The sequence below is a fragment of the Mustela erminea genome, chromosome 20, assembly GCF_009829155.1.
Source record: "Mustela erminea isolate mMusErm1 chromosome 20, mMusErm1.Pri, whole genome shotgun sequence".
Lineage (NCBI taxonomy): Eukaryota > Metazoa > Chordata > Mammalia > Carnivora > Mustelidae > Mustela > Mustela erminea.
Genome location: NC_045633.1, coordinates 20,692,342 through 20,720,125, shown reverse-complemented (window position 1 = coordinate 20,720,125; position 27,784 = coordinate 20,692,342). Strand labels below are relative to the sequence as shown.

At 54.0% G+C, this 27,784-nt stretch overlaps 1 protein-coding gene across 10 annotated transcripts in view; it reads right to left on the bottom strand.

Moving 5' to 3' along the window:
- The window catches only part of TFAP4 (transcription factor AP-4), a 33,769-nt gene extending 8,683 nt beyond the window's left edge, over positions 1 to 25,086 (bottom strand). Inside the window, exons 1-4 of one of the 10 annotated variants that reach the window (XM_032327707.1) lie at positions 24,976 to 25,086; positions 21,497 to 21,600; positions 19,036 to 20,262; positions 7,444 to 7,569 (exon numbers count right to left, since the gene is read on the bottom strand). In XM_032327707.1, coding sequence (XP_032183598.1) covers positions 7,444 to 7,457 — 14 coding nt within the window. In that variant the 5' untranslated portion in view covers positions 7,458 to 7,569; positions 19,036 to 20,262; positions 21,497 to 21,600; positions 24,976 to 25,086. Of the gene's footprint in view, positions 1 to 1,186; positions 1,615 to 2,788; positions 3,432 to 7,443; positions 7,771 to 19,035; positions 20,263 to 21,496; positions 21,601 to 24,975 lie in introns of those variants that run through there. The other 9 variants (XM_032327708.1, XM_032327709.1, XM_032327710.1 and 6 more) reach the window with 9 other exon arrangements.
- Positions 25,087 to 27,784: the final 2,698 nt, after the last annotated feature.

Below are 27,784 nucleotides of genomic sequence, written 5' to 3'. Positions count from 1 at the left end.
TAAGGACGGAAAGAAAAATGATCCTTAGGTTCTAAAAAAGGGAAGGAGAGAGAGATGGAAGAAGAAAAAAAGAAATTGAGAAAAACAGGATGCCTTGTTTTTCCAGTTTGTACCCAGGACTCCAGGAGATCCCAAGATCTCACTTACGTGGCTGACAAGACTCTTCAGCACCAGACTCTGAGCTGTTAGGACAGCTCCTGCACAGTTTCCCACACAGAGTAGGTGCCATATACATTCTGGATCAGGGACTCAGCACACACTCCAAAGGCCCTGTCTCTCCCTCCCAGGAACTGGTCTCTTTCCCTCCACCAAGCGCAGCAGGTAAAGACCACAATCCTCCTGCCTTTACGAGTTTTGAGGGCTACTGTAAAAGACACCAGGCGCTTTCCAGACACACAGCCAATCTTCACAGGTGCTCCATTTTACAGAAGGGGAGAGCAGTGCAATTACACAGGTCCAAAACTACCCAGCTTGGGCATGAGCGGGGCTAGGAGGGTAATGCAGGGTGCAGGACCCACACCGGTGCCTGCTGTGCAGTACAGCCCCCTCCAGTGGGCCTGGGAGAGCGATGAGAGAGGGAGGAAGCCCTTCTAGTCCCTGAGGAATGGAACGAAGCCAAAGCCCGCCAGCCTCAGGAGCCAGTCCATACAGCCCAAATGTCCCAGCCAGTCTACACACCACCTCACCCCACAGCTGCTTCTGAAAATGAACAAACCCAGAGGGCCCAACTCCACACCCACTGCACGGGCTTACAACTGTCTCACAGATAGGCAGGCTGAGCAGGTCCCCATGCCCGAGCCTGGGGCACCTGACCCCAGAGACTGCTGGACTCCTATAAAGCAGGGCTTGGGACAGGGACAGTGAAGCCAGAGTCCTCAGAGGCCAAGAGAGGATTCAACAAAGTCCTAGGCCTGGCGGCCAGAGGTCCCCAAGCCTACCCAAGATCAGGCCCAAATAGCCCCATCCAGCCGTTCTCTGAGTAACCAGCCACTAGGAGTAGGAGCAGGGCTCTGGGATCAGGATTTAAATCCCAGCCCTTCCACTTGCCCTTCTCAGGCCTGTGTCCTCATCCCATATGAGAATCTTAAGGCCGTTTAACTGAGAACAGTATGAAAATTCAGTGAGAAAAATCTAGCAGAACGAGTTCCTAAAACATACTAAGAGCTCCACAAATTTTTTTATTTACCTATTACAGGTAGGTCCTCCCGGCAGACCTTCTGGAAGGGACAGTCCGCAAAGTGGCTACCACCCTGGCTGCCCACCATACTGAACTTGAAAACTGTTAAGGTAGGAGGAGCCCTAGGGCAAGCTGAGGTGTGTGTATATCCATGCACAGCAACCTTCCCCAAACCCGATTTCTGCAGCCCTTGGTGTCAGTGTCCACCAGTCTGGGCCACACCGCCCCGGGCTCCTCCTCCCTCAATCCCCGCCCAGCCTGCCCCGGGCGTCGGAGCACGTGGCCCCAGCCCTAGGGAGCCATTTCGCTCCAGAAGCATGGTTCTAAGGGGCCTGTGGGTTCTAAACTTGGGCATACAGGAGAGTCCCAGATGCAGCACTGCCATGTCCCGTGGGCCATGTCCAGTGCAGATGCCCAGGCCCTTCTCGCCATTGAAGTTGCGGCATGTGCATTTTAACAAGTGTCCAGGGCAACGGGATGCGAGTGGTGCACACACCCATCACCCTTGGTGAAGGGTGGATCTGGAGCAACCCGGGCCAGAGCTGGGAAGTGGCTCCCGGGGAGGGCCTCCGACCTAGGATCACCCACCCACGCACCCACCCGGCTGCGAGACGGAACGCTTTCGGTTTACGGCTGGGGGGGAGGGGCGTGAGATGGGAAAGTTTGCAGCCCAGACCTGCGTGCGGCAGGCAGCGGCCTCGTGAGGCCAGGGGCGGCGTCCGGTGCCCCCTCGCCAGAAAGCACTCCCACCGGGCCTGCCTGGCCGGTCCAGCCCTCGGGAGCCGAGCTTTGTGCGAGGAAAGCGTGGTCGGGAGGCGCCTACAACTCCCACAATGCCACTCCGGCGGGGAGCCGGGAACTACAGCTCCCGAGAGGCTGCGCGCCGAGGTCCGCCTACTCCAAGAGGGCTGCAGAGTCACGTCCAGGCCTCGCTAGTAAACAGCGCCCGGGCGCGGGCGGCAAGCTAGCGAGCTGCCGCCAACGTGCCGGAGTCCGCGGCGCCCCCCGGCTGGTAGTGCCGGCCTCTCGGGTCCCACCCATCCTCGCGCCCCCACTCGAGCACGCCCCCCCAACCCCGCCAGAGCTCCGCTTGCTGCAAACACATCACCCGGCTCCCCGATACCCCCCCTCCGCGCCCAGAGCCGCGGCGTGGCTGCATTGTAGCCGCCCGCGCCGCGGCCCCACGCGTGGCCCGGGCCCCCCAAGTCCCCTTGGAGGGGAGCACCCGGAGACAGCGAAGAAGGAGGGAGAGGAAGGAAGCAGCCGCAGGAGGGGGAGGAGGAAACGCGGGGGGGGAAAGCCACCAGCACCAAGCATGGCCGGGACTGCTGCAGAACCACGTGGGTCTGTTTGCAATTTACAAACGTCGCGACTCGCCCGCCTGCAGTGGACAAAAGTGACCGGGGCCGCTTGGGGCCCCCATGTTCCGTGGGAGGAGGGTCCCCCGGCAGCGCAAGCCCGGCGCGCGGGGCTGTAGCCGCCCAGGGCGGCTAAGAAAGGCGAGCGGGGTCGGCAGCGCGGGCCATGCGTGCGCACACGCGCGCCAGCCCAGGCGGGCTGGCCGGGGGCTGCAAACATGGGAAGGGGGTGGGGGAGAGGAGGAGTACACACCTACAGAGCCCTCCTATCACTTCTTTCTCTGTTTTCCTGAAATGTTGCAAAGAGGGCACCTTCTGAGTGGGCACCATGAAATACTCCATAGCGATCGGCCCCCCTCCTCTGCACGAGCCGGGTCCCGCGGTCCGCCGGAGAATGCAAGATGGAAATCCGAATCAAAGAGCAGCGCCGGACGGAGGTGCAGAAACGGCCGGTCCCAGATGCTGGCGGCGGCGGCGGCGAGGGGAGGGAGGCGGGCGGGAGGGGCGGGAGGGAGGTCTCTCCGGCCTGCCTCCCCGGGCGTGTGTATGTGTGTGTGTGTTTGCAGCTGATCAGATGTCTGTTTCAAGGCGGGAAACAGCTGGTGAAAACTCAGCACTCCCCCGGCCTCCTTCCGCGGAGTAAGGAATTGCATGTAAACAAAGGACTATTTGCAGCGCTCCCCGGGCGCCGCGAGGCCCGGGCAAGAGGGGCGCCGGCCCCGGGGGCTGGTTGCGACCAGGGTCTGCGGGCCTACCCCCCCGGCACCAGGAGCCGGGGGCCGTGGGCCCGCTGTGGGGGCGCGGCGTGAATGGAGCGAGCTGCGGCCGAGCTACATGCGCCACTATGGGTGATGAGGTCCATCAGCTGACAGGTTGGCAAGCGTTGCAAAAAAAAAAAAAAAAAAAAAAAAAAACGAGCCACCGCGAGGGAGCCTAGCCCGTGCGTCCGGGTCCGGCAGAGACTGCCCGATGCAGGGTCTCCGTACTCGGCGGCTCTCGGGGACAGAGGGCGCGCAGCTGGGCCCGACGAAGACGGCTTAGGCAGCCTGGGGTGCTGCTCGGGGCTTTTTCTTTTTCACGGTTGCAGCTGCACGGAGAGGAGCCGCTCTGGCGCGCTCCCTCCGAGCCCAGGGCCCCCTGGAAACTTGCGTCACAGCCACCTCTTCCCACATGTAACTTGGGGCCGACTTCGGAAGCCAGCCAGCCCCCTCCCTCCCTGCCTGCCCAGTTGGCCGCCCAGCCCAGACTCCGGAGCCTGGGAATCCCGGAGCCGGGGAGGAGGAAGCAAAGGGGGGCGCGCCGGGCGCCTCAGATCCTGGGGCTGCCTTAGGAAACGGGGGCCCCGTTGGGGGAGTGAAGGGTGGAGACTGGCCAGGACGGCAGCGGCCCCGGGGGCAGTCTGCCAGCGCGGCCCGGAGGTCTGATGGCTGCTGCCTAGTACCCCCTATTACCCAGCCTCCCACTTTCCCCCTTCGCGGGGAGGCTGGACAGCAGGAGGCGGAGGGCCAAAGCTTCTCATTCATGGCTAAGCCAGTGAGGGACTGCTCCTCCACCAGGGTGCGCTCTCTACTACGGGTGGCCGCCCGGGGCGAGGAGGGAGGGACGCTGTGGCGGCTAGCTTCCGTCCTCCCTCTCACGTCCCCTCCCCTGGCTCCTGGAGGATTGGCCCCTGGCTCAGGAAGACCACGCCTGCCTTGGAATGTCCTCCCTCCTGCCCACCGCCTTTCCCAATCCCATCCGCCTTCAAGGTTCCGCCCAAATCGCGCCTCCTAATTAAAATATTCCCACTAATCGCAAGAAGTTACTGTTACTTTAGGAACTATCATTGTTACTAGATATTGCGACAACCTTGCAGATTTTTGCATGCATGTTCTCCGATCCTTAAAGCAACATGTTGGGCAATTTCTCTAAGTACAGATCCCAGTCCCTGGGAAGTCTCAGTATGGGGCAGGAAATGTGCTCAGGAAATGATGACTTCTGGAGGGGCAAATAGGATACAGGGCCACATGACTTTATACACTGAGTCAGGTCTATAATGCCTTAATGGAGGAATGAAGGAATGAATGAATGAGAACCGGGAGAAGTTAACGCTTCTCTTAGGGAACTCGTTCCCCCTGAGGGCCCTGTCACTCAGACTGGTCTCCCCATTTATGCAAAAGCTGCTGAAACGATGCCCCCTTCCCCCCTGGCCCCGCCCCCGTCTCAGCTGCCCCTCCCCCAAGGCCCGAAATACCATAGCAGCCTCCACCTACCACCCCACTCCAACTCCCTCCCAAGACTCAGCCCTCTTTGCCCAAGCGACACAAGACTTCCTCAAACTCCAGGCTGTCCCCATTCCCAGGACTCCCAAAATCGGTACACTGTGCCCCCTGCAAAACCCCGTAAAGCCCCCACCCCTGATTCTCTCGGTCACCTTCCTGCTCTAAATTAGGGTCAGCAAACTTTTTCTGTAAAGGGCATGTAATACTTTCCCATTGCTACTGTAACAAATTAACACCAAGTTCCTGGCTTAAACCAATACAAATGTATTCTCTGGAGGTCAGAAGTCCAAAAGGGTTATATTTGACTAAAACCCTGCTGTTGGGGACGCCTGGGTGGCTCAGTCGGTTAAGCGTCTGACTTCTGCTCAGGTCATGATCCCAGGGTCCTGCTCCAAAGGAGCCTGCTTCTCCCTCTGCCTGCCGCTCCCCCTGCTTGTGCGAGCATGTGCTGTCTCTCTCTCTCTGACAAATAATAATTTTTTTTTAAATATAGTTTAACATTTATAAAAAAATAAAATCCTGGGGTGCCTGGGTGGCTTAGTCAGGTTAAGTGGCTGCCCTGAGCTCTGGTCATGATCCCAGGGTCCTGGGATCAAGCCCCACTTGGGGTTCCTCGCTCTGTGGTCAGCTCCTCCTCTCTCTGCCTGCTACTCCCCCTGCTTGTGCTCTCTCTGGCAAATAAGTGAATAAAATCTTTAAAAATAAATAAATTTTAAAAATAAAATTCTGGGGACGCCTGGGTGGCTCAGTGGGTTAGGCCTCTGCCTTCGGCTCAGGTCATGGTCCCAGGATCCTGGGATCAAGCCCTGCATCAGGCTCTCTGCTCAGTAGGGAGCCTGCCTCCCTTCCTCTCTCTCTGCCTGCCTCTCTGCCTACCTGTGATCTCTGTCAAAATAAATAAATAAAATCTTTTTAAAAAATAAATAAATAAAATAAAATCCTGTTGTCAGCAGTGCTGCATTCCTTCTGAAAGCTCTAGGAGAGACTCCTTTCCTTACCTTTTCCAGCTTCTAGAGACTGCCTTTTTTTTTTTTTTTTAAGATTTTATGTATTTATTTGACAGAGAGAGACATAGCGAGGGAAGGAACACAAACGGGGAGTGGAAGAGGCCGCAAGAAGGGAGCCCAATGCAGGGCTTGATCCCAGGACTCTGGATCATGACCCGAGCCAAACGCAGATGCCCAGTGACTGAGCCACCCAGGCGCCCCTTCCCATGTTTCTTGACTGTGACCCCACTCTAGTGGCTCACTCCAACCTCTGCTTCTATTACCGTATCTCCTCCTCTGACTCTGCCTACTCTGCCTCTTTTATGATGACCTTTGGCCCACCCAGATAATCCAGAATAATTTTCCCATCTCAAGATCCTTCCTTGCCTTAGTTGTATCTTCAAAGCACCTTTTGCCACATAAGGTAACTTACAGATTCTACCAATTAGGATGTCAACACCTTGAGGGAACCATACCATTTTTAGCTCAGAGGCCATACAAAACCTGACAGAGGCTGTCATAAGCCCCAGCAGTTCCACTCTTAAGTATATACCCAAAAGAATGAAAACAGGGACTCCAACAGGTAATTGTACACCAGTGTTCACAGCAGCAGCACTCACAGCAGCCCAAAAATGCAAAGCACCCACTGTCCCTCAAGTGATGAGTGGGTGAACAGAATGTGATCTATCCATACAATGGAATATTATTTAACCTTAAAAAGGAATGAAGTGTTAATATATACTACAGTACAGATGAACCTTGAAAACATGGTAAGTAAAAGAAGCCGGAATACAAAAGATCACATATTGTATGATTCCACTGGCATGAAATACCTAAGATAGGCAAATTCAGCCGAGACAGAAAGTAGAGCAGAGGTTACTGACGGGGTGCATGTGGCGGGGTGGGGGTGAGGGGGGACGGGAGTTATTGCTTAATGAATATTCTGTTTCTGTTTGGGGTGATGGAAAATTTTGGAAACAGTGATGGTTGCACAACATCGCAAATGTAATTAATACCACTGAGTTGTACACTTTTAAACGTATTTCATTTTCATTTATTTTAAGTAGGCTTGACACCCAATGTGGGGCTTGAACTCATGACCCCAAGATCAAAAGTCACATATTCCACCAACTGAGCCAGCCAGGCGCCCCTGGAATTGTACACTTCAAAATGGTGACAACAGCAAACTTTATGCTATGTACATTTTACCACAATAAAAGAAAAAGTTGCCAGGGAGCTGGATTTGACCTGTGGGCTCTAGTTCCCTTGACCCCACTGATACTGCCAAAGGCTTGACCCTTTATTGTCTCACTTCCCTCATTACCCAGCTTAGAATTCACACCCATCAATATAATCCTTCCCTTGCATATCTAACCCCCCTGCCTGCCTTACCCTGACCCTCCCCACTAGAGGAACAGCCGGAGTAAAGGAAATCCCACAATCTAGCTGACTGATCTTATTTTCACATCCCACAGTGGAAACTCCTATTGCCCTGGTCTGTTTTTCCTCCCATCTTTTCCTCTCTCTTCAAGACCTTCATCATCTCCCCACCTTCTCACTCAGGTGCAAGACTTCAGGTCCTGTTTCTCTGAGAAAATGGGACCAACCTTGAGGAAAAATCCCACAAGCGTCTCTTGCTGCTTCTGCCTTCCTCTCTGTACCTGTCATCTACCATCCGCCCCTGTCTGGGTGAACGTCCACGCTCTGTCCGTGCAGGGACAACCCCTCCGTGAGTCTCATTCAGAGATGTTGCTCCCGCATCCTCACTGCGCGCCCTCTCTTGGATCCTTTCCATCACGAAGAACAAGCTGTGTTATTCCCATTTAAAAAACAAAACAAAACAAAACACCCACAACCCTCCACCCCTTCCAGCTACCACTCTCCCTGCTGTTCTTTACAGCAGAACTCCGTAAGTGGGTGTTTTGTTCAATCTCCCCTTCTCTCCTGCCCACCCCCCAGGTCCATGAAAACTACCCTTGCAAAAATAAATTTAAAAAAAGAAAGAAAGAAAGAAAAAAAAAAGAAAGAAAACTACTCTTGCATCACTGATGACCTCCAAGGAGCTCTGTTTTCTGTCTTCACTGTATGTGACCTTTTTGTTCTTTTTTGCTTGGCATCTGGGACACCTCAACAGCCAAAGTCCTTAGACCTTGTCTCTGTCTACACACACATACTCCCTGCTTTCTGGACATCAGAGTTCCAAAAAGGACCAGAAGCTATATGGTATGGTTCAGAATCCAGGTTCTGCCTGAACCCCAGCTTCAGGTATTAGGGTGACCACGGGAAAGTTCCTTAGCCTGACCCAGCTTCCTCACCGGGAACAGACGCCCTACCGCACCCGGCTTACAGGCTGTTGCAAGAAGTCTGTGATTCACCTGGCATGTCGGAGCATTAGTAAGCAGTAATTATTACCGCTGATGCCAGGCTGCCATGAGCAGAGCAGGCCAGAGAAGAATGACAGGGTTTGGTGGTGGTGTGCAAGGGAGGGAACAAAGGAGGGGCCTAGCTCTTCTCCCTTCCTGCTAAAACCTGCCACAGGTGAAAAGAACAGGTGTATTGTAAAGTTCTTTGCTGGGCTTTATGGTAGATGCCTACATGTAGGGCCAGGGGGTTTGACACTCAGCCTGCAGACCATTTGCCCTCTGAAGTGTATGGCATGGGAGGGGAGGTCCTCTGTAAAGACTGAGAGCAGCTAACTGCCCTGTGTTAGTCAATCTGTTTTTAGAAATGCCGACTGTCATCTATGTAGCTGACACACAGCTGGCACCCTGCAGCTGGATTCTGGCTGCAGACCCCGGGCAGACACTGCTCTGGAAAGTAGACATGGGGAGGGGACTAGCTTGACCCGGGGAAAAGAGCTGGGACCACAGTATGGCCTCAGAATACGGGCCCTCCTTCCTCTATACTGTCAAATAGGAGTCCATCCAGCTTCTTCCCCACTGCTGCCCTTCCCCCAACCCTATCCCCAAATTCCAGGTAGGAAGAGTGAAAGAGAGTCATCGACAGGCTTTAAGGATAAATGAATCAAAAAAATGTAGTATGCATCCAATAGGTATTACTTACCCAATAAAAAGGAACAAAGTACTGGGGCCCCTGGGTGGCTCAATCATTTCAGCCTCTAACTCTTGTTTTCATTTCAAGTCATCATCTCAGGGTGATGGGATCAAGCCCTGTGTCGGGCTCTACACTGGGGGTGAGCCTGCTTAAGATTCTCTCTGCCAGGGGCGCCTGGGTGGCTTGGTGGGTTAAAGCCTCTGCCTTCGGCTCATGTCATGATTTCAGGGTCCTGAGATAGAGCATCACATTGGGTTCTCTGCTCAGCAGGGAGCCTGCTTCCCCCTCTCTCTCTGCCTGCCTCTCTGCCTACTAGTGATCTTTCTCTCTGCCAAATAAATAAATAAAATCTTTTTTTTAAATTCTCTCTGTCTACCCTTTTTTAAATTTTTTTAAAACATTTTATTTATTTATTTGACCAACAGAGAGAGATCACAAGTAGGCAGAGAAGGTTGCGGGGGGAAGCAGGCTCCCTGCTGAGCAGAGAGCCCAATGCAGGGCTCAATCCCAGGACCCTGAGATCATGACCCAACCCAGGGCAGAGGCTTAACCCACTGAGGCACCCAGGCGCCCCTCCCCCACATTTTTTTAAAGGTTTTATTTATTTATTGGATAGAGAGGACACAAGAAGGGAGGAGGGGCAGAGGGTGAGGAAGAAGCAGACCCCCTACTGAGCAGGGAGTCTGATGCGAGACTCAATCCCAGGACCCCTGGGATCATGACCTGAGCCAAAAGCAGACACTTAATCAACCACCCAGGCGCCCCTCTCTCTCCCTCTCCTTAAATAAATAAAATAAAATGAAAAATTAAAAATATATATTAAAAAAAAAAAAAGGAGGGGCACCTGGGTGGCTCAGTGGGTTAAACCTCCGCCTTCGGCTCAGGTCCTGATCCCAGGGTCCTGGGATGGAGCCCCGCATTGGGCTCTCTGCTCAGTAGGGAGCCTGCTACCTCCTCTCTCTGCCTGCCTCTCTGCCTACTTATGATCTCTCTCTCTGTCAAATAAATAAATAAAACCTTAAAAAAAAGGGGGGGGGAGCAAAGTACCAATATGTGCCACCACCTGGATGGAGCCTGGAACCTGGTGTTTAGTGAGAGAAGGCGGTCACAGAAGGACTCAGGGTATACAATTCCATTAAGTTAAATATCTAATATAGTCAAATCCAGAAACAGGTGGCAAACGAGTGGTTGCCAGGGGCTGGGAGCAGGAAGGAATGGGGACTGCTGGCTAATGGGTAGGGGAGAGATCTTGGGCTGATGAAAATATCCTAAAATTGATTGAGGCAATGATTCCACAACTCTGTGAATATACTAAAAACCACCCAATCGTACACATTTTTTTTTTTAAGATTTATCTATTCATTTGTCAGAGAGAGAGAGAGAGAATGTGCACAAGCAGAGGGAGCAGCAGAGGCAGAGGAGAAGCAGGCTCGCCACCGAGCAGAGAAAGTGGCACTTGGGTGGTTCAGTTGGTTAAGCATCTTCCTTCAGCTCAGGTCATGATGCCAGGGTCCTGGGATCAAGTCACAAGTGGGGCTCTCTGCTCAGCAGGGAGCCTGCTTCCCCCTCTCTTTCTCTGCCTGCCTCTTCGCATACTTGTGATTTCTCTGTCAAATAAATAAGTAAAATCTTTAAAAAATAATAATAATAAATTAAAAAATAAAAATCTTAAAAAAAAAAAAAGGCACCCATTTATCATCACTCAGTTCCAGAGGTCAGAAGGCCAGGTAAGGCATGACTGGGTTCTCAGGTGTCACCAGCTGAAATCCAGGTGTGGGCCAGGGCTATGATCTCATTTGGGGCTCTGATCCTCTTCCAAGCTCACGGGTTGTGGGCAGAATTCAGTTCCTCTCAGCTCTAGGATTGAGGTTCCTATTGTCTTACTAGCTATTGGCCAGGGACAAGGCTCAGCTCCTAGAAGCCATCCTCAGGCCCTTGCCCTCTGGCCCCCTCATCTGAGCAACAGAGACTGTCCCTCATGCCATCCCTTTTCTCGCTTTGAGTTTCTAACTTCCTCTTCTATGGGCAACCAGAGAAAACTCCCTTTTTTTAAATTATTATTTCTTCATTTTTTAAAAATTATTATTATTTTTTAAGATTTTATTTATTTATTTGACAGACTGAGATCACAAGTAGGCAGAGAGGCAGGCAGAGAGGAAGGGACGCAGGCTCCCTGCTGAGCAGAGACCCCCCGATGCAGGGCTTGATCCCAGGACCCTGAGATCATGACCCGAGCTGAAGGCAGAGGCTTAACCCACTGAGCCACCCACGCGCCCCTAAATTATTTATTTTTTTTTAAAGATTTTATTTATTTATTTGACAGAGAGAAATCACAAGTACACTGAGAGGCAGGCAGAGAGAGAGAGAGGAGGAAGCAGGCTCCCTGCTGAGCAGAGAGCCCGATGCGGGACTCGATCCCAGGACCCTGAGATCATGACCTGAGCTGAAGGCAGCGGCCTAACCCACTGAGCCACCCAGGCGCCCCTAAATTATTTTTTTAAAAAGATTTTGTTTATTTATTTGACAGAGAGACAGAGCAACAGAGGGAACACAAGCAGGGTGAGTGAGAGGGGGAGGGAGAAGCAGGCTTCCCACTAAGCAGGGAGCCCGATATGGGGCTCGATCCCAGGACCCTGGGATCCTGACCCAACTGAGCCACCCAGGTGCCCCAACTCCCTGCTTTTAAGGGCTCACTGATTAATCTGTCTACTTTAGGGTCAAGTGTGCCATCTCACATAAGCTAATCACAGGAGTTACACCGCATGCACAGGTCCCACCCACGCTCAACAGGAGCGGAAGACTGGAGGACAAACGTCACTAGGGGTCTTATGAGAACCCAGCTGCCATAGACGGGAAACATGCGGGAGGTGCCAAGAAAGTTAAGGGATTTCCCTAAGGACATACAGAGAACCAGAGATGGGGCCTGAATGGCTGTAATTTAAGGCTTCTTCCTCCACACAAGTAGGCCAGGACCTGGGAGATGTACCAAATGGCCTTTTTTTTTTTTAAGATTTTATTTATTTATTTGACAGACAGAGATCACAAGTAGGCAGAGAGGCAGGCAGAGAGAGAGAGAGGGGAGGAAGCAGGCTCCCTGTGGAGCAGAGAGCCCAATGGGGAGCTCGATCCCAAGACCCTGGGATCATGACCTGAGCGGAAGGCAGAGGCTTTAAACCACTGAGCCACCCAGCATGCCCAAATGGCCTTTTGAACCCCAGCATGCTCTAGTGTATATGGGGACCCCAGCCTTCTGGTTGAGGAAGTGGCAGGGGTTCCAGCTGTTGGAGCTGGAATGAGGTCCCATAGAAACAAATGCTCCTGCAAGGGAGAGGATCTTGAACACTCCCAGGAAGGCAGAATAAGAGTCAGATGGCCCTTCTGGGGTCTGGAACAAAGGCCAATATTCCCAGTGCCCAGGTCCCACTTGCCCAGACAGGGAGAGATCTCTGGGCCAAAGAGGCTAGGGTCCCCCAACCACTAGGGGGCGCCTGGCACACACGATGCTTTGTGTTTAAGGCTGGTGTGAACACATTTGGGGAACCCAAGGTAGGTACTGGGGTGGAGGGGCTGACCACCTGCCTCCCACACCCTCAAGGTTCTACAGATCTGGGGGGCATCTGGCTTGTCTACATGCCCTAAGGCCCTGGCCTCCTGATGCCTGCTTCCTTCTTCCTGCTTAATCTGTTTCACTTTGCTCAGAAGCAAGCCCTTGAAAAGGGCAGTGGGCGTCCACTTCTGGTATGCACCCCATCCCCATCTCTGGTCCTTTTCCCAGTGTCTCCAGGCCTGACACTTCAGCCCACTGCGGCGGCCCCCTGCCCTCACCCCTGCTCACGCTCCATCATTGTGCCCTGTCCTGGACTTGGTCAGCACCCAGCTCCTAACCTCATACTCCATGGGAAACCTTCACCTCCTTCTGTTAGGAGATTTTCCCCTGGGGAAATGTGGGACCTGACACCTGGCCCAGGCCCTTTCCACAAGGGAATTCAAGGGGAAGTGGGGACAGAGTCTCAGGGCATCTAGTCAACATTAAAATGAGAGCAAGTCAGGAGGCACCTGGGTGGCACAGTTAAGTGTCTGACTCCTGATTTCAGCTCATGTCATGATCTCGGGTTGTGGGATCGAGTTTTGGGTAGAGCCTATGTCGAGACCCACATCAAGTCCCAATCGGCTGGGCTCTGCACTCAGTAGGGAATCTGCTTGGGATTTTCTTTGTCGCTCTCCCTCTACCATCACGCCGCCCCCCCCCCTTAAATAAATGAATCTACAAAAAAAAAGAAAAGAAATGAGAGCAAGTCAGCCCAAAAACTAAGGGAGTGGGCAAAGTTTGAGCAAAGGCACACAAAAATCCAGGAGGGAGGGCGTCTGGGTAGCTCAGTGGATTAAGCCGCTGCCTTCAGCTCAGGTCATGATCTCAGTGTCCTGGGATTGAGCCCCGCATCGGGCTCTCTGCTCAGCAGGGAGCCTGCTTCCCCCTCTGTCTCTGCCTGCCTCTCTGCCTACTTGTGATCTCTCTCTCTCTGTCAAATAAAATAAATAAAATCTTTAAAAAAAAAAAATCCAGGAGGGAGTATTTGGGGTTCAGGGGGAAGGTACAAAGCATAGGGCGACTGGAGAGGACAACTAGGGACACTATTGGACTCGGGGAGGGTGTCCACTGTTTGTCTGCAACGTCAGCTCTCCTCTGAAGGAGTGACAGAGATGGGGGAGGGAAAGCTGGACTTCAAGTCCCATTTGAGGATAGAAAAGGATGTGTGGGGACTGGCCAAGCTGGGAAGGGACAGAGGTCTTCTCTGATTGGAGAGGCTGCAGGAGTGGGTCTCCCTGGGGAGGGGTGGGCTTGGAGCCCCAGCATACCCAGAGGCACGTGTGTCTGCGTGCATCCATGGCCTGCGTCTCCATGGGCCAGCTGCTGCCCTGGCAGCTTTACTCCCATTCTGTTAGGCCCTCACTCTGGCACCCAAAGTTCTGGGATACCCTAGGGACTTGCCCAAGATCATCCCCTCTAGTCAGGGTCAGGCTCCTCCCAGTTGCCCATGTTCCTGCCCCCAGAGTGGCTCCCATGCTGGCCCCTGCTACTGGTGGCAGGGTCCTGGACAGCAAAGGCAAGGCCAAGTGCAAGAAAGGAGCCACCCTGGGTGTGGGGAAGGATGCGGGGGGTGGGGAAACCACGGTCTACGTGAAATGACAAGATCAAGTACGTGGTGAGATAGAACCCACATTCTGTGGTCAGACAGACTTTGGCTGTGCCCAGACAGCCAAAGGAAGAAACAACTCCTGGGGATCAGAAAAGGCTGTGGATTCAAGTTTGGGTAGACAGGGAGGAAGGAGAAGAGAGAAGCACCCCAGGGGGGATCCAGGCTGGAGCAAAGGGGCTGGTGTCAGGTGGGCTTTCTCCTTCCTCAGCACCTCTGGACCTTGAGCCCCTGCCATTCATTTCTGGCCAAGCCGCCGCCAGCACCAGCACACCGGGGGTTAACTTCTGTCTGGTGCAGTGGCCTCTCAGCAGCAGCAGCAGCAGCAGCAGCAGCAGCAGAAGCTGCAATGTGAGAAGGGAGGAGAGGGGCAGGGCTGGGACAGGCAGAGTCTCAGCAGCAGGGAGAAGAGACTGTTTCCCTGGCAGGACCCTAAGGCTCCACTCCTGCCTCAGGATGGCTGCCTTCCTGCCTTGTGCCCAGGGCTACGGCACCCTCGCTGGGCACTCCAAGGGTCACAGCCAGTATCCAGGCCCATGGGCCAGGCAGCAGCCAGTCTGTCAGTCTGTGCTGCAAATCAGGGGAAGGGGCCCAAGGGCCGTACCCAAGCAACCGGCAGAGAATGCACTGGGCCCCGCCCAGCTTCCCCGAGCACCAGGTGGGGAGCCGGACAGAGGGCAGACTAGGGAGAATGGAAGGTTCTTTGGGGTCCCGACCTCAGAGGCCTGGCCTTGACGTCCCCCTCCTTGAGCAGAACTGAGTCATAGGAGCCTCCCACAGCTCCAGGGCAGGGAGACACACAAAGCTCCCTGCCCTGTCCCTGGGCTGGCTGCCAGGCTGCCTTCACAGTGAGGACCAACCAGAGACAGGTCACTGTGTGAGAGATGCATGCATGCGTGCTGGGCACCGAGTGAGCTCCTCGTCTCCCTTCTCTTGCCCTCTCATCCAACACACCACTGGATTCACAGGTAGAATTATGACCACCGCTGCCAAAGAGCAGAGGCTCAGAGAGGTTAAGAAACTCACTCGAAGCCACGCAGCCAGAGCAGACTTGAACCTGGGCTTGTTTGACTGGCACCCTTAGCCACCATGCTGCGTAGGAAGGTGAAAAAGCGAAGTTCACCAGCAGGTGAACCTGGGTCTATGGGCCAAATCCAAGAAGGGCAGCCCTGGGATCCCCAGGAAAGCAAGGTGATATAGGCTGACAGCAGCATCCAGAGGACACGGGAAATGTCTGGTCCCAGATGTGGGGATGAATCTGTGGCAGGAGGGTCCTCCTATAACTCCAAGTGCGTCCCCAGAGCAAGGGCACCGCTGCTGGCCACATGACGGAGTGCCGCTGCAGCATTTCCTATGAGGCAGTGCTCAGCAAGGCTCTGCTAAAACTGGATGGAAACACCTCCAGCAGGCATCACGGGAGCCTGCCTGGTGACCAGGAGCCGGAGAATCCCTCTGCTTCCAGCAGCATGACCTTGACTCTCCTCTCTGAGCTTATTTCCTGATCGGCCCAAGTTAGAGCACACCAGCATCAACGTTCAGGGTTTCTGTGAGGATTACAGGAGGTGTTTGTCCAAAAGCACTTGGACTGGGGGTGCCTGGGTGGCTCAGTTAGTGAAGCCTCTGCCTTCAGCTCGGGTCATGATCTCAGGGTCCTGGGATGGGCTGCACATGGGACTCTGCTCTGCAGGGAGCCTGTTTCCCCCTCTCTCTCTGCCAGCCTCTCTGTCTACTTGTGATCTCTGTCAAATAAATGAAAATAAAATCTTTAAAAAAAAAAAAAGCACTTAGATTGAAAACCTTCTTTTTTTCTTTTTTAGTAATTTATTTATTTATTTAGAGAGAGCCAGCACACTCGGGGAGGGGCAGAGGGAGGGAGAATCCCAAGCAGGCACTGTTGAGCATGGAGCCTGAGACAGGACTTGACCTCACAACCCTGAGATCACAACCTGCACGGAAACCAAGAAGCAGAGGCTTGACCAACCGAGCCACCCAGGCGCCCCTGAAAACCTCCTTCTAGGGATGCCTGGGTGGCTCAGTGGGTTGAGCCTCTGCCTTTGGCTCAGGTCATGATCTCAGGATCCTGGGATCAAGCCCCACAACAGGCTCTCTGCTCAGCAGGGAGCTTGCTACCCCCTCTCTCTCTGCCAGCCTCTCTGCCTACTTGTGATCTCTGTGCCAAATAAATATAATCTTTCAAACAAAACAAAAATCCTTCTTCAAAAAAATTGCACATGCACGTTCATAGCCGCGTTATTCACAAAGGGTAGAAACAGCCCAAATGTCCATGGACGGATGAAGGAATGAACAAATTCCAATCTAGCCAAAGCAACAATAAACAAGTATCCAGCCACAGAAAGGAACAAAGCGCTGACACCTGCCACAGCACGGGGGAACCATGAAGACACGACGCTCAGTGAGAGAAGCCAGACACGCAAGGCCACGGAATATGAAATGTCCAGAACAGGCAAGTCCACAGGGACAGAAAGCAGGCTGATGGTTGCTGGGGGAGAGAGGAAGGGGCAGGGACTGCTAATGGAGTGAGGGTTTCTTTTTATCTTTGTTTTGTTTTTGTTTTTAATCAATTGTATTTTTCTAGAGGCGTCCAAAGTTCACAGCGTAAGGAGCAGAAGGTACAAAGATTTCTGCCTGCCGGCCACCCCCCCACACACACAGCCTGTCCCACTGTCCCCACCCTCCTAGTGAGCCGTGCATTCGTTGCAACTGGTGACCCTGCAGGGGTTTCTTTCTGGGATGATGAAAATGTTCTGGAATTAGAAGATGGCAATGGATGCAGCACTCTGAAGGTACTAAAACCCACCGGGTTGTACATTTTAAAAGGGTGAATTTTATGGCATGTGAATGATATCTCAATTTTTATTTTTTTTTAATATTTTATTTCTCCATTTGACAGACGGAGATCACAAGTAGGCAGAGAGCCAGGCAGAGAGAAAGGAGGAAGCAGGCTCCCCGCCAAGCAGAGAGCCCCAGGTGGGGCTCGATCCCAGGATCCTGAGATCATGACCTGAGCCGAAGGCAGAGGCTTTAACTCACTAAGCCACCCAGGCACCCCAATAACTCAATTTTTATTAATTTATTTGTTTTAATACCCAGACATGGAGGCCAACGCAGGGCCTGAACTCACCACCCTGGGATCAAGACCCGAGCTGAGATCAAGAGTCAGACGCTTAACCAACAGAGCCACCCAGGCGCCCCTATATCTCAATTTTTAAAAAGCACTTGGAAAGAGCTCAGAAAATGCAGCTCTCGTTACTACATCCTTCAACTTCAGAGAGTCTGTCCTGTGATGAAAGAGATAAACATACTTTCACAAGCTCGACACCCAGAAGAGAACTGGGCAGAGCGGTCCTGGCAACCTGGGACAAGTGACAGAGTCAGGCTAATGGCACAGGACACACGAAAGTGACCAATGGTGGGAGCCCCTGACTGCCACGTCAGCTCTGCACAGAGCTACTGAATGCAAGGCCGTGGGGAGAATAACCCAGGGCACAAGGCTGGCAGGAAAGGCTTCTGCGAGGTGTAGAGGGTACAGAGCCCGGGGGGAGAGGGGCATGGCCACCCTAGCTCTCTGTGTGCCCCAAGCAGGTTATGGGAGGTGCTTTGCTTCAGTTCACAAACAGGAACAAAAAGCTTGCATTAGGCCTGCTCTGTGCCCTCCCAGAAGGTCCAGACTTCCAGGTTCCACAGGCGAGAGAATATACAAGATCAGCAAGTCTGGGCCAGACACACAGCTAATGTGGCACCTGAGGGACAGAAGCAGCTACTCCTCAGAACCCAGGCCTTCCTCCAGCCCCAGGAGGAGCTGAAGGCCCACAGAGGGACTCCGGAGGCTGGCCTGAGCCTGTAGACCACAGGTGAGGCACCACATAGGCTTCTCTTCCCACCCATCTCCTGTCCCTCCTGCCTCTCCCCTGTGTAGTCCCCAACCCTGTCCGGGGAGAAGCCAGATAGTACAAATGCCTTGCAGAAGGGAAAGGGCCATGCCTGCTGTGAGTACACACACACACACACACACACACACACAAACAAACACACACGATGCATGGCCCTTTCAGACCACACATATCCAGACAGAATAACCTAGAACCTATGTAAAGGGAAGAGAAAGGGAACTAGTAAGCATTGTGTCTCCTCTGGGCCAGAAGGTCCCAAGGGATTTGCACACACTGTCTCATTCAATCCTTAAGAGAATCCTGAGAGATTTCAAACATGAAGAAAATGAGCTTCTGAGAGCTTAAGGAAATTAGCCAGCAGGACACCCAGTAGGTTAAGGCCATAAAGCTGAGCACAGGGACGCCTGGGTGGCTCAGTTTGTTAAGCGGCTGCCTTGGGCTCAGGTCATGATCCCAGCATCCTGGGATCGAGTCCCGCATCAGGCTCCTTGTTCAGTGGAAAGCCTATTTCTCCCTCTGCCTGCCGCTTTGTCTGCCTGTGCTCACTCTGAGAAATAAATAAAATCTTAAAAAAAAAAAAAAAAAAAAAAAAAAAAACGCTGAACAGTGTCCCAGAAGCTGGTCCTGCAGAGGAGGCTTAGCAGATTGGGGGTGTGGTCCGTTTCTGCCCACCAGCTGGCATTGGCTCCTTTGGGGGACTCCGTCACTCCCACTTTCTCCATGTGGTTCTAGGGGTGCTGGCCCTGTACTGGGGCAATCTCCTGAGCTAGGCTTGTCCCTCAGCATAAGATGAGCTGGGACCTGAGAAGCCAAGGGGCTTGCTGGAGCCCTGAGGAGAGGCAAGCTGGGAGTTCTCAGGCTTCCGGAAGCACTGACGGGAAAGCAGAGCAACACAGAGGACACTGGGCCAGGAGAGGGAGGCCAGGGTCCTGGTGCCATAGCAGAGTGTCAGACTAGCTAGGCCCTTGGCCCACGCAGTTACAGGAACTGTTCACTGACTGGTCTCTGAAACCACGTCTAAGTGCAGATCTCTCGCCTCCCTGCCCCAGGCTGTTCACACAGAGGATCTGGTCCTTTTGGGGCTGGGTCTCACCTCTCCCAGAATCCTGGGGTGGGGCAGTGTTGGACGCTCTGGGCCTCCTCCTAAAGCAGCTCCACCGCTTAGTTTGACCTTCAAAGTTGGCATCTGCTTGCAGGAATCTGGCTCTCTCCTTCTGGAATTCAGCCTCCAGATGTCAGATCCAAGGCGGCAGCAGCGGCTGCACAGGGCTCCCCCCAGAGTGAATCAGCTGCATTCCAAAGGTGCAAACACAGACGCCACACCCTCGGCAGCCTGAGGCTGCAGACTTCCTCCCCAGGCCCGCCCGGCCCCCACTCCCACTCCCCTCCCCCTTTTTGCCTCTTCCCAGCCAGACCGGGGCGTTGGGCTTCCTTTCCAGAGACATTCTCCTGGAACTGCAACAGAGAGACAAAGCCACTGGGGCCGGGAGACACCCTGATCTGCTCTTCGGACTCTCTCTCCTGCAGCGAGCGCAGACCCCAGCCAGGACCTCCCTGCACTGTGAGCAGCATAGTGGGGTCCCTCCACTCAGCAGGTGCCTGAGCACCTACTGTGGGACAACCGAACACGATGCCAACCAGCGCCTGGTATCAGGGCACTCAGTCCAGCGAGAGCAAACAGTCCCAAGGGTGGGAAGAGCCATAAAGGAAAGACAGAAGGGCTGAGACAGACAACCAGTGACAGGGGGCGGGTGGGGGGGGCGGTTACCGGGGTGGGGGCCTCTCTCAGGGATGACTCATAAGCTGAGCCTGAAATCTCTACAGAGCACGTCTCCACCATCATTTCCCTAGAACCAGGGCAGTGCCCAGAGAACCCCAACCACGTAGCAGGCTACCATCTTAAAGCATACAATCCAACAGTTTCCAGGATCTTCACCATATTGTGTCTAATCAATTCAGAACATTTTCAACACCCCAAGACACCCAGTCCCCATTAGCATTTACTGTTCCTCCCGAGCCCCCCCCATCCCCCATCCCCAGTCCTACTACTAGGGTGCCTTCTGCCTCTAAGGATCTGCCAATGTGGGATGCTTCGAATCAATGGTACCATACAGCACGTGGCCTTTTGTTCAGGCTTCTTGCACTCAGCACGTTTCCAAGGTTCGTCCGTGTGGTAACAGGCATCAGTGCTTCATTCCTTTTTGTGTCCGGGAACACTCCACTGTACGGATGGACTGGGTTTTTATTTACTTCATCTTCAGCGGATGGACATCTGGGTTGTCTCCCCCTTTTGGCTGCTGTGATGCTGCCGAGAGCATCCCTGTACGGGTTTTCGCATGGACCTGTGTTTTCACGTCTCTTGGGCAGATACTTAGGAGTGTAAGTGCTGGGTCAGATGGTGTCTCTAGGTTGAGATGCTGTCAGACCGTTTCAAAGCAGCTCTGTCATCTGACATTGCCACCAGCACAGTGTGAGGGCTCCAATTCCTCCCTAGCCTCCCCAATACTTATTACTGCCCCTCTTTTACTTTTTCTCTCTCTTTTTTTTTTTTTTTTTTTTTTTGTTACAGCCAACCTTATGGCTGAAAAGTACTATCTCACCCAGGGTTTGGCTTGCAGTTCAGGAACCAAGCCTGCCATGTAGCTCAAGGTAACCCCAGGTCCCCAGTCCCTTCAAACCCTCCATCAGGTCCTGCTATGATCCATGTCACAAGGGTCAAACCTACATCCAGTCTAATTCAGCCAAATGTCTACCACTTGAGGGTTTCAGGTACAAGGAAAAGCGGGGAGGTGGGAGGAGGGTCCTGGTTTACGACCCCAGGGCAGGCAGGGAAGAAAAGAGGCCACACGGAAGTTCCCACAGGAGTTCCTATACATCTCTTTCTATCTGTGCCCCCACTGAAATGTAAGCTCTGGGCATGCCACAAATATGTGGTGAGTGAATGAATGAATGAATGAATGGACAGAAGATGGAGAAAGAGAACTGACGTGGGGGCTCAGGGGTTAGAAGCTCCAGTTCTGAAATGAAATGGTTCACACCAGAATCCTACTTCTGCTCTTTTATAGCTGTGTGCCCTTGGGTGAATCACTTGGCTTTCCCCATTACAAAATGGGCCTAACAGGGACCATATACCTGACCATACACCTGGTTTTGAGGATTAAATGTGATAATATAGACCAGGCACTATTATGTGCCAAGGATTCTTACAGACGAGGTCATGTAACACCCATATTCACAAGAGCCTTACGAGGCAGGATGATTGCCAGCTTCAGGCTCAAGGAGTCTGTTGGGTCATAAGGCTGGTGAGGCCAAAAGCAGGGATCTGAACCAACAACCCAACTCTGGTCAGGGACACTGACCCAATGCTGCATGGCCCCTAACAAGAATACCAGGCCATCCCTGAGCAGGTGACAGATGACCTGGCCCAGAGGGGGACTTTCCCCTTCAGTGGAGGCTCCTGGGTACAGTGCTGGGCTCTCAGCAAAGGGTGCAAGCTACTGCGGAGTCCAGCGACCCTTAATGCAGGATAGGCATGAGATGCTGCGAAAGCTGACCTTAGACATGCAGGAGAGGGGCGCCCATCTGGCTCAGTCGGTAGAGCATGCAACTCTTGATCTCAGGGTCTTGAGTTCAAAGCCCACACTGGGTGTGGAACCTCCTTTAAAAAAAAATAGTTAAAAAAAAAAAAAAAGAATAAGTTTAACATGCAAGAAAGAGGTAGGGAGACCCTGAGGCTACATGCCCGGGACACCTGAACCAACACCAACTGGCAACTTGGGTCAGTGAGCAGACAGACGGGAGGATACCTATCCTTTTATCAAGGAGAGCATAAAGAAGTCAGAGGTTCCTGGTGGGGAAGCCTGGCTCCTGACCTGACTCCCTTAATGGCAGGCGCTCTGTTCCTCCATGAGGGTGTGCGGCCTCGGGACAGAGCCACGCAGAACCCACACCTGCAGGACCACCTTAGGGTGACAGGTATGAAGGGATTCCCCTCAAATCAAAGCGTCTATCAAGAAGAGCTGCAATGGGTTGGCCTAGGGGGGACATCAAGTTAGGCCCTAGAAAAATTAGCCTGGCACAGCCCAGAGGCTGAGCAAAAATACCAGGGATTCTCCCAAACAGAGATGGGCGCCCCCTCACTTCTGCCTCTTCATCAAAGGGAAACTTAAGGAACACCTGTTCTCAGGGGCCACAGGCAGACAGGAAGACGGTATAGACCGTAGAGGGCTGAGGAGGTGCGCAGAACCACCGGCTGCTGGAGCAGCAGCTGAGAGGTCTCTGTGCCAAGAACTGGTTGAGAGGCAGCTCAGGACAGAACAAGGAGCTCAGAAGTAAGTGGGGGATGTAGGGCGGACTGCTCTTCTGGGAAACTTGGCAGCGGAGGGCTGGAGACAGGGCTATCGATGGAGACTCCATCATTTATTTTAAACAGGGGAGAAGCTCAGCTGATGACAGGGCTCCAAAGGAGACTGGAATGCGTTTAAATCCAGTCATGGAAAACAATTACACACACCAGGCTCCGTTCTGCTAGAAAGCTCCGGAAGGGGTTTCTCCTGGCTGCCTGGCTGGGAGGTCCAGCACAGTAGTTTTCCAGGTTGAGTTAGAGGACCACCTGTTAAACACGCAGACCCCTGGGCTCTGCCCCAGACTTGCTGGGCCAGCAAGCCCAGTGTGAGAGCCTGCTGGGGCTCTAAGACTTAGAATATTGCCAGAGAGGCAATGAGTCTGCAGGGAGGGAGGGACCAACTCAGTATGAAACAATGCTCAGAGAGTGACTGTTCACCAGCCCTGGCTTACTTGAGGGGACCGAATCTCCTCTCCTTCTGGCATTCTATCCACATAAGTCTCACGACCCGTCTCCCTCTACCTGCGCACCCCCATACTCATAGCCCACCTGGCCAGTGGCCATAGCTCCAGCCGTCCCCTTAGTTCAAGGCCAGGCTGTGCAAATGGGCCCAAGGTGCCCAGGGGGACTCATTTATCCTGTGGGCCCAGCTCCAAGACCAAAGCCCCAGTCTTCACAAGGAGGAAGTCCCTGGCTGGATGACCCTTCCAGGGGTACTAAAATGCCTCTGGACTCACCTATACCAGTCCCGCCCTGAGGAAGAACTGACTGATTTGGCCTAGACCCAAAGGCCTGGGGAAAAGGCCCAGGGACGGTGTAATAGGGAAAAAGGTTTACAGAAATAGCAGAAAGTGTCTCTGTCTCCTTTGGTCATCATCTCCACAGAGTATCTGTATTGGGGGGGGGGGGGTGTCTCCAAGCCAAATAAAAGTATATCCCCTCTGCTGGGATGAATCAACTCCCTGAGCCAAAGGGCTTGTGAGCTGAACAGTTTGCACTTGGATCCCATCTCCTGCTACTTTACAGCTGTGCACTCTCAAGCAAACCACTTAACCTCTCTCAGCCTTTTTCTCTTCTATGAAATGCACCTCACAGTTAGTGCCCCCTGTGGTCCAGTGCCACCAGGACCTCTGATTGACTGTTGACCTGAGGCTCGAACACAGAAAGCTGGGTTCCACTCCTAACCTCAGAGCCACATTGCCTGCCACAGCCCAAAGGGCAAGACGGGGAGTTGTGTCAGGCAGAAGGGACGGATTGCATAAGATTCACCATCCCTGCCCCCACTGGAAACCCACAGGCCTTCTTAGGATTAGAGGCACAGGCAGATCTTCAGAGGAGCACAAATACATTTCCCCCGTTCCCACAGCAAGAAGGAGTCAGCACAGCCAGCAGAACCCAGATTGGCAACCCTGAGGCCCCTTCCAACCCGTCTGGGCAGCAGCAGTCAGAGATCCCCTTGCCGGGGCAGACTTGGGAGGATTTTATGTGTATGTTTTAATTGCTCCGGGCTCACGGGGCTGCTGAGTGATTCTGCTAGTCCTGCAGTTGCACACAGCCTGCCTGCCTGGCACCGCCTTTGTTACTGCTTGGGAGCACTCAGCCACTCTGGGCTCCCCCCTCCCCCTACTCCCAGAAGCAGCAGGCTCTGGGCCTTCCGCCCTCCCTCCCTGAAGCCACTTGTACCTGCTCCAGAGCCTGGAGGGGTGACAAGTGCTTCCCAGACAATGAGAGGCTCCAGGGAGAACAGACATACTCAAAGGCTCCTGCTGCACCCTTGTTTTGTGCACTGAATTCAGGCTGGGGTTCAGGGCTCCTACTGCTGGGTATGCACTCCAGCAGGCTGCCTTTGGGGATGATTATTGGTAAAAAGGGCCCTGTCTGCCCATCCTTCATTCCAGGAGGTCAGTCACCCCCCGCCCCCCATACACACTTTCCCTTTAGTACTGTGGGAGGAAACTGAGGCCCAGGGTAGAGGACCTGTCTGGGGCAAGGTCACCCCACCCTGGGTCTTCTGGGTGTGTTTCAGGCAATGACATCAATCTTCTTGGGGTCCAATGCTGCATGACCTTGGTCAAGCTATTTAACCTCTCAGCCAATGGTACTGTCCAGTCTGCGTTGTCCGGAGGCTGGATGGAAATTATATGCATCAAGCACCTTGTACTTTGCCCTGTACCTGATCAATACCTGACCCATTACTATCATTACTCCATCCTTTTCATTCTCCCCTCCCTCCATTCCAGCCACCCCCCACCCTCCCTGCTTCAGGGGCCCGTCAAACCCCAGGCACCGGCTTGTTCCCAGGCTTCTCCTGAGGGACCCTCCCTAGCCGCCGCCGAATAGACGCTCTTCTCTTTCCCGGCTTTTGTCCTCGCCTTCACACTCTCTGACACCCCGGGCTGTCTACTGGTTCACCCCGCGGGCCTCTCTCGCCCTGGAACGTAAGCCCCCTGAGGGCAGGGCTTATGCCGCACTGTATGCCCTCCAGCCCCTCACCCCCGTGTGCGAGCGCTGGAGCGCGTGAAGGAGTCCCATCTAGGGAGACTGGCCCCGGGGCCGACCCTGTCCGGGGGGCAGCCAGCCCGACCCGGGGCTGGTGAAGGAGCGCGCGGGTGTGGGGGACCGCCGGCCGTGGCTGGCGACGGGACGCGGGCTCCGGGGGGCGGCGCCGGGGACAAAGGGTGGCCCTACCTGTGCGGGGGGGCGCGGGCACCTCCCCCAAGGTGGCTCCGGCGCGCGCCCGCGAGGTCACGTCCCGGGCGCGCCAGCCGGAAGGAGGCCCCGCGCGGGCGGGGGGCGGGGGGCGGGGCGTCATCGGGTAGGGTACGCCCCCAGGGCGAGGGGCAGCGGCGGGGGGGCGGGGCCACTGGGCTGGGGCCGCCTCGCACTTCCGCTCGCCGGGGTCGGTTATTCATATTCATAAGGCGGGTGAGGGGCGGGGCCTGGATCCCCGCGACGCCCCGCCCCCGGGCCGCGGATCCCTCCCCGGCGGAGGCTCCGGCCCCAGTGGGGCGCCCCCGGCTTCCGCCTCCGGGAGGGAGTTTCCACTTGGTCACAACTCAAAAATGTGTCGCTCCCGCTCCTCCGCCCCCTCGTTTCTGCTCTGGGCGGGGGGTCTCCTCCCTCGGAAGGCAAGGGGGCGGGGCCAGGAGAGGGGCGGCTCCTCCTTCCTGTGACAGGTCCATTGGGATGCAGCAGACCCTTCCCTTTCTCCCTTCCTCCAATTTAGCGGGAGTAGTAACAGTCATTTTAATTTAATTTAACTTATTTATTTGACAGAGAGAGACGGGGAGACAGGCAAGGGGAATGGGAGAGGGAAAAGCAGGCTCCCCCCGCACCAGCAGGGAGCCCGATGCGGGTCTCGATTTCGATCCCAAGACCCCGGGATCATGACCTGAGCCCAAGGCAGACGCTTAAAGGCTTAGCCAGCCAGGCACCCCAATAATACTTCTTTTTAAAACAAAATAATGGTTCTATTTTATTGACCGCTTATTCTGTGCCAGGCACTGTGCCTTTTATACCAACTACCTCTTTCAATCCTCTCAACGGTCCCACTGAAGTTAAGTACAACATTTACCAGGCCCAGAAGCTCAGAAAAGTTGAGTGACGGAGGTACCCATTATCACACTGCTGGCCTTGAGCTTTTCCAGAAAGGTTGGTGGTACCAATGGGTTGGAGGAGGGGTCAGGAGCTGTGCCCCCGCTCCCCCCCCCCACCACTGTCTTTTAGGAAACAGGCTTACCTAAGGCCCTCCTAGCTGGCTGGGAGTGGCTGAGGGATGTATCAGAATATCCCATTTGAGGGAAAGCTACCACTGGGGGAAAGCAAAGCATGAAGGCAGGACAGGCTACACATTTGCCCGACCCAGTGCAAAAAGAAAACGTGAGGCCCTGTGTTCCAAAATGATTAAGAATTTCAAGAAGGTGGGGCGCCTGGGTGACTCTGTGGGTTAAAGCCTCTGCCTTCGGCTCATGTCATGGTCTCAGGGTCCTGGGATCGAGCACCCCCCCTCCCCCGACACCCCCCCATCCCCCCCCCCCCCCCCCCCCCCGCATCGGCAGGCATCGGGCTCTCTGCTCTGCAGGGAGCCTGCTCCCCCACCCCACCGCCTGCCTCTGCCTGCTTGTGCTCTCTCTCTCTGTCAAATAAATAAATAAAATATATTATTTTTTAAAAAAGGAATTTTAAGAAGGTGATGACAACATTCAGCCAAGCCTAGGCCCTGCTTAAGTACCAGGCTTGTGTGACTGTACAGGTGAACATGCATGAAGCCACCTGATGAAGGGGCTCAGGGGCTCTTCTAGGACCTGAGAAACCAACAGGGACATCCCCACCTCCAATGTCACCTCACGCCCCAACCCGCCCCACCCTGGGAGCCTCACCTCCATGCTGACATCCAGGGCTCAGCTCCAGAGTTACAAAAGCTGAGCATTTCAGGTTCTCTAGCACTGGATTCCTGGGGGGTCGGGTGAGTCCTATGGGGAGAGCATGTCCTGAACCTGAATGACTCAGCTGGCCCTTGGATATTCTCAGCACCAGCCACGTGGACAGGTAGGCTGGCTCTTACTTGCCAGGCCCAGCGCAGGACTCAGTTCTGACTCGATGCCCTCCTTCCCCGCTGGAGCAGGGAGTGAGGGAGCAGCCAGGGCTGCTTCCCAGAATAAACACCCCACCCAGAGTCAGCCCCAGCCCTACAGGCACAGCAAGCCAGAGCCAACGGGTGAGAGCTCACCAGGCCCCAGCTCAAGGTTAATAAGTCACCCTGATCTCACTCCCTCTGTCACTCCATTCTTGTTCCTGGGCCCTCACTCACAGTGGGTTGCAGGTTTCCTTAATAACAATAGCTACTATTTGTTGCATTCTTTTGAAGCCCTCCTGTGCTCTCTGCACTGAGGCTCACACAAACCCATAATAAACATGATGATCACCATTTCACAGATAGGGACACTAAGGCATGTAGAGATCCCATTGCTTGGCTAAGGTCAAGGGCTGGAGCGTGGGGATTACTGCCATTCCTCCATCCCGGTTCCCGTTGTCTCTCCTACATCTGCATTGTAGGTCATTGGGCTCACTTTATGCTGTCTTGTATTATTTACTCTCAGTGCCTTGAATAGATTAAGGCTCTGGAAAGACAGTAACTGTGCTTATACCACTGAGTTTCTCTGGACCCAGGCTTGTGCATTGACAAGTCATTTACTAAGCATCTATATTGTGCAGGACACCCTCCTTGCAGTGTGCATGTGTGTGAATGAGGGACTTGTGCCCCCTCTGAGTGATAACAGAGGAGGGGTCCCCACCAGACCGAGAGATTTCCTTAAAGACACGGATGGCAGTCCTAGCCCAGTGTACACAGTAGGCCCTCAGTGAATGTTGATGAATAAACACACAATAGAAGCTTAATAAATATCTACTGAATGAATGGGAACCTAGGAGATGTTTAATAAGTGTTTATTGCTGGGGCGCCTGGGTGGCTCTGTCAGTTAAGCAACTGCCTTCAGCT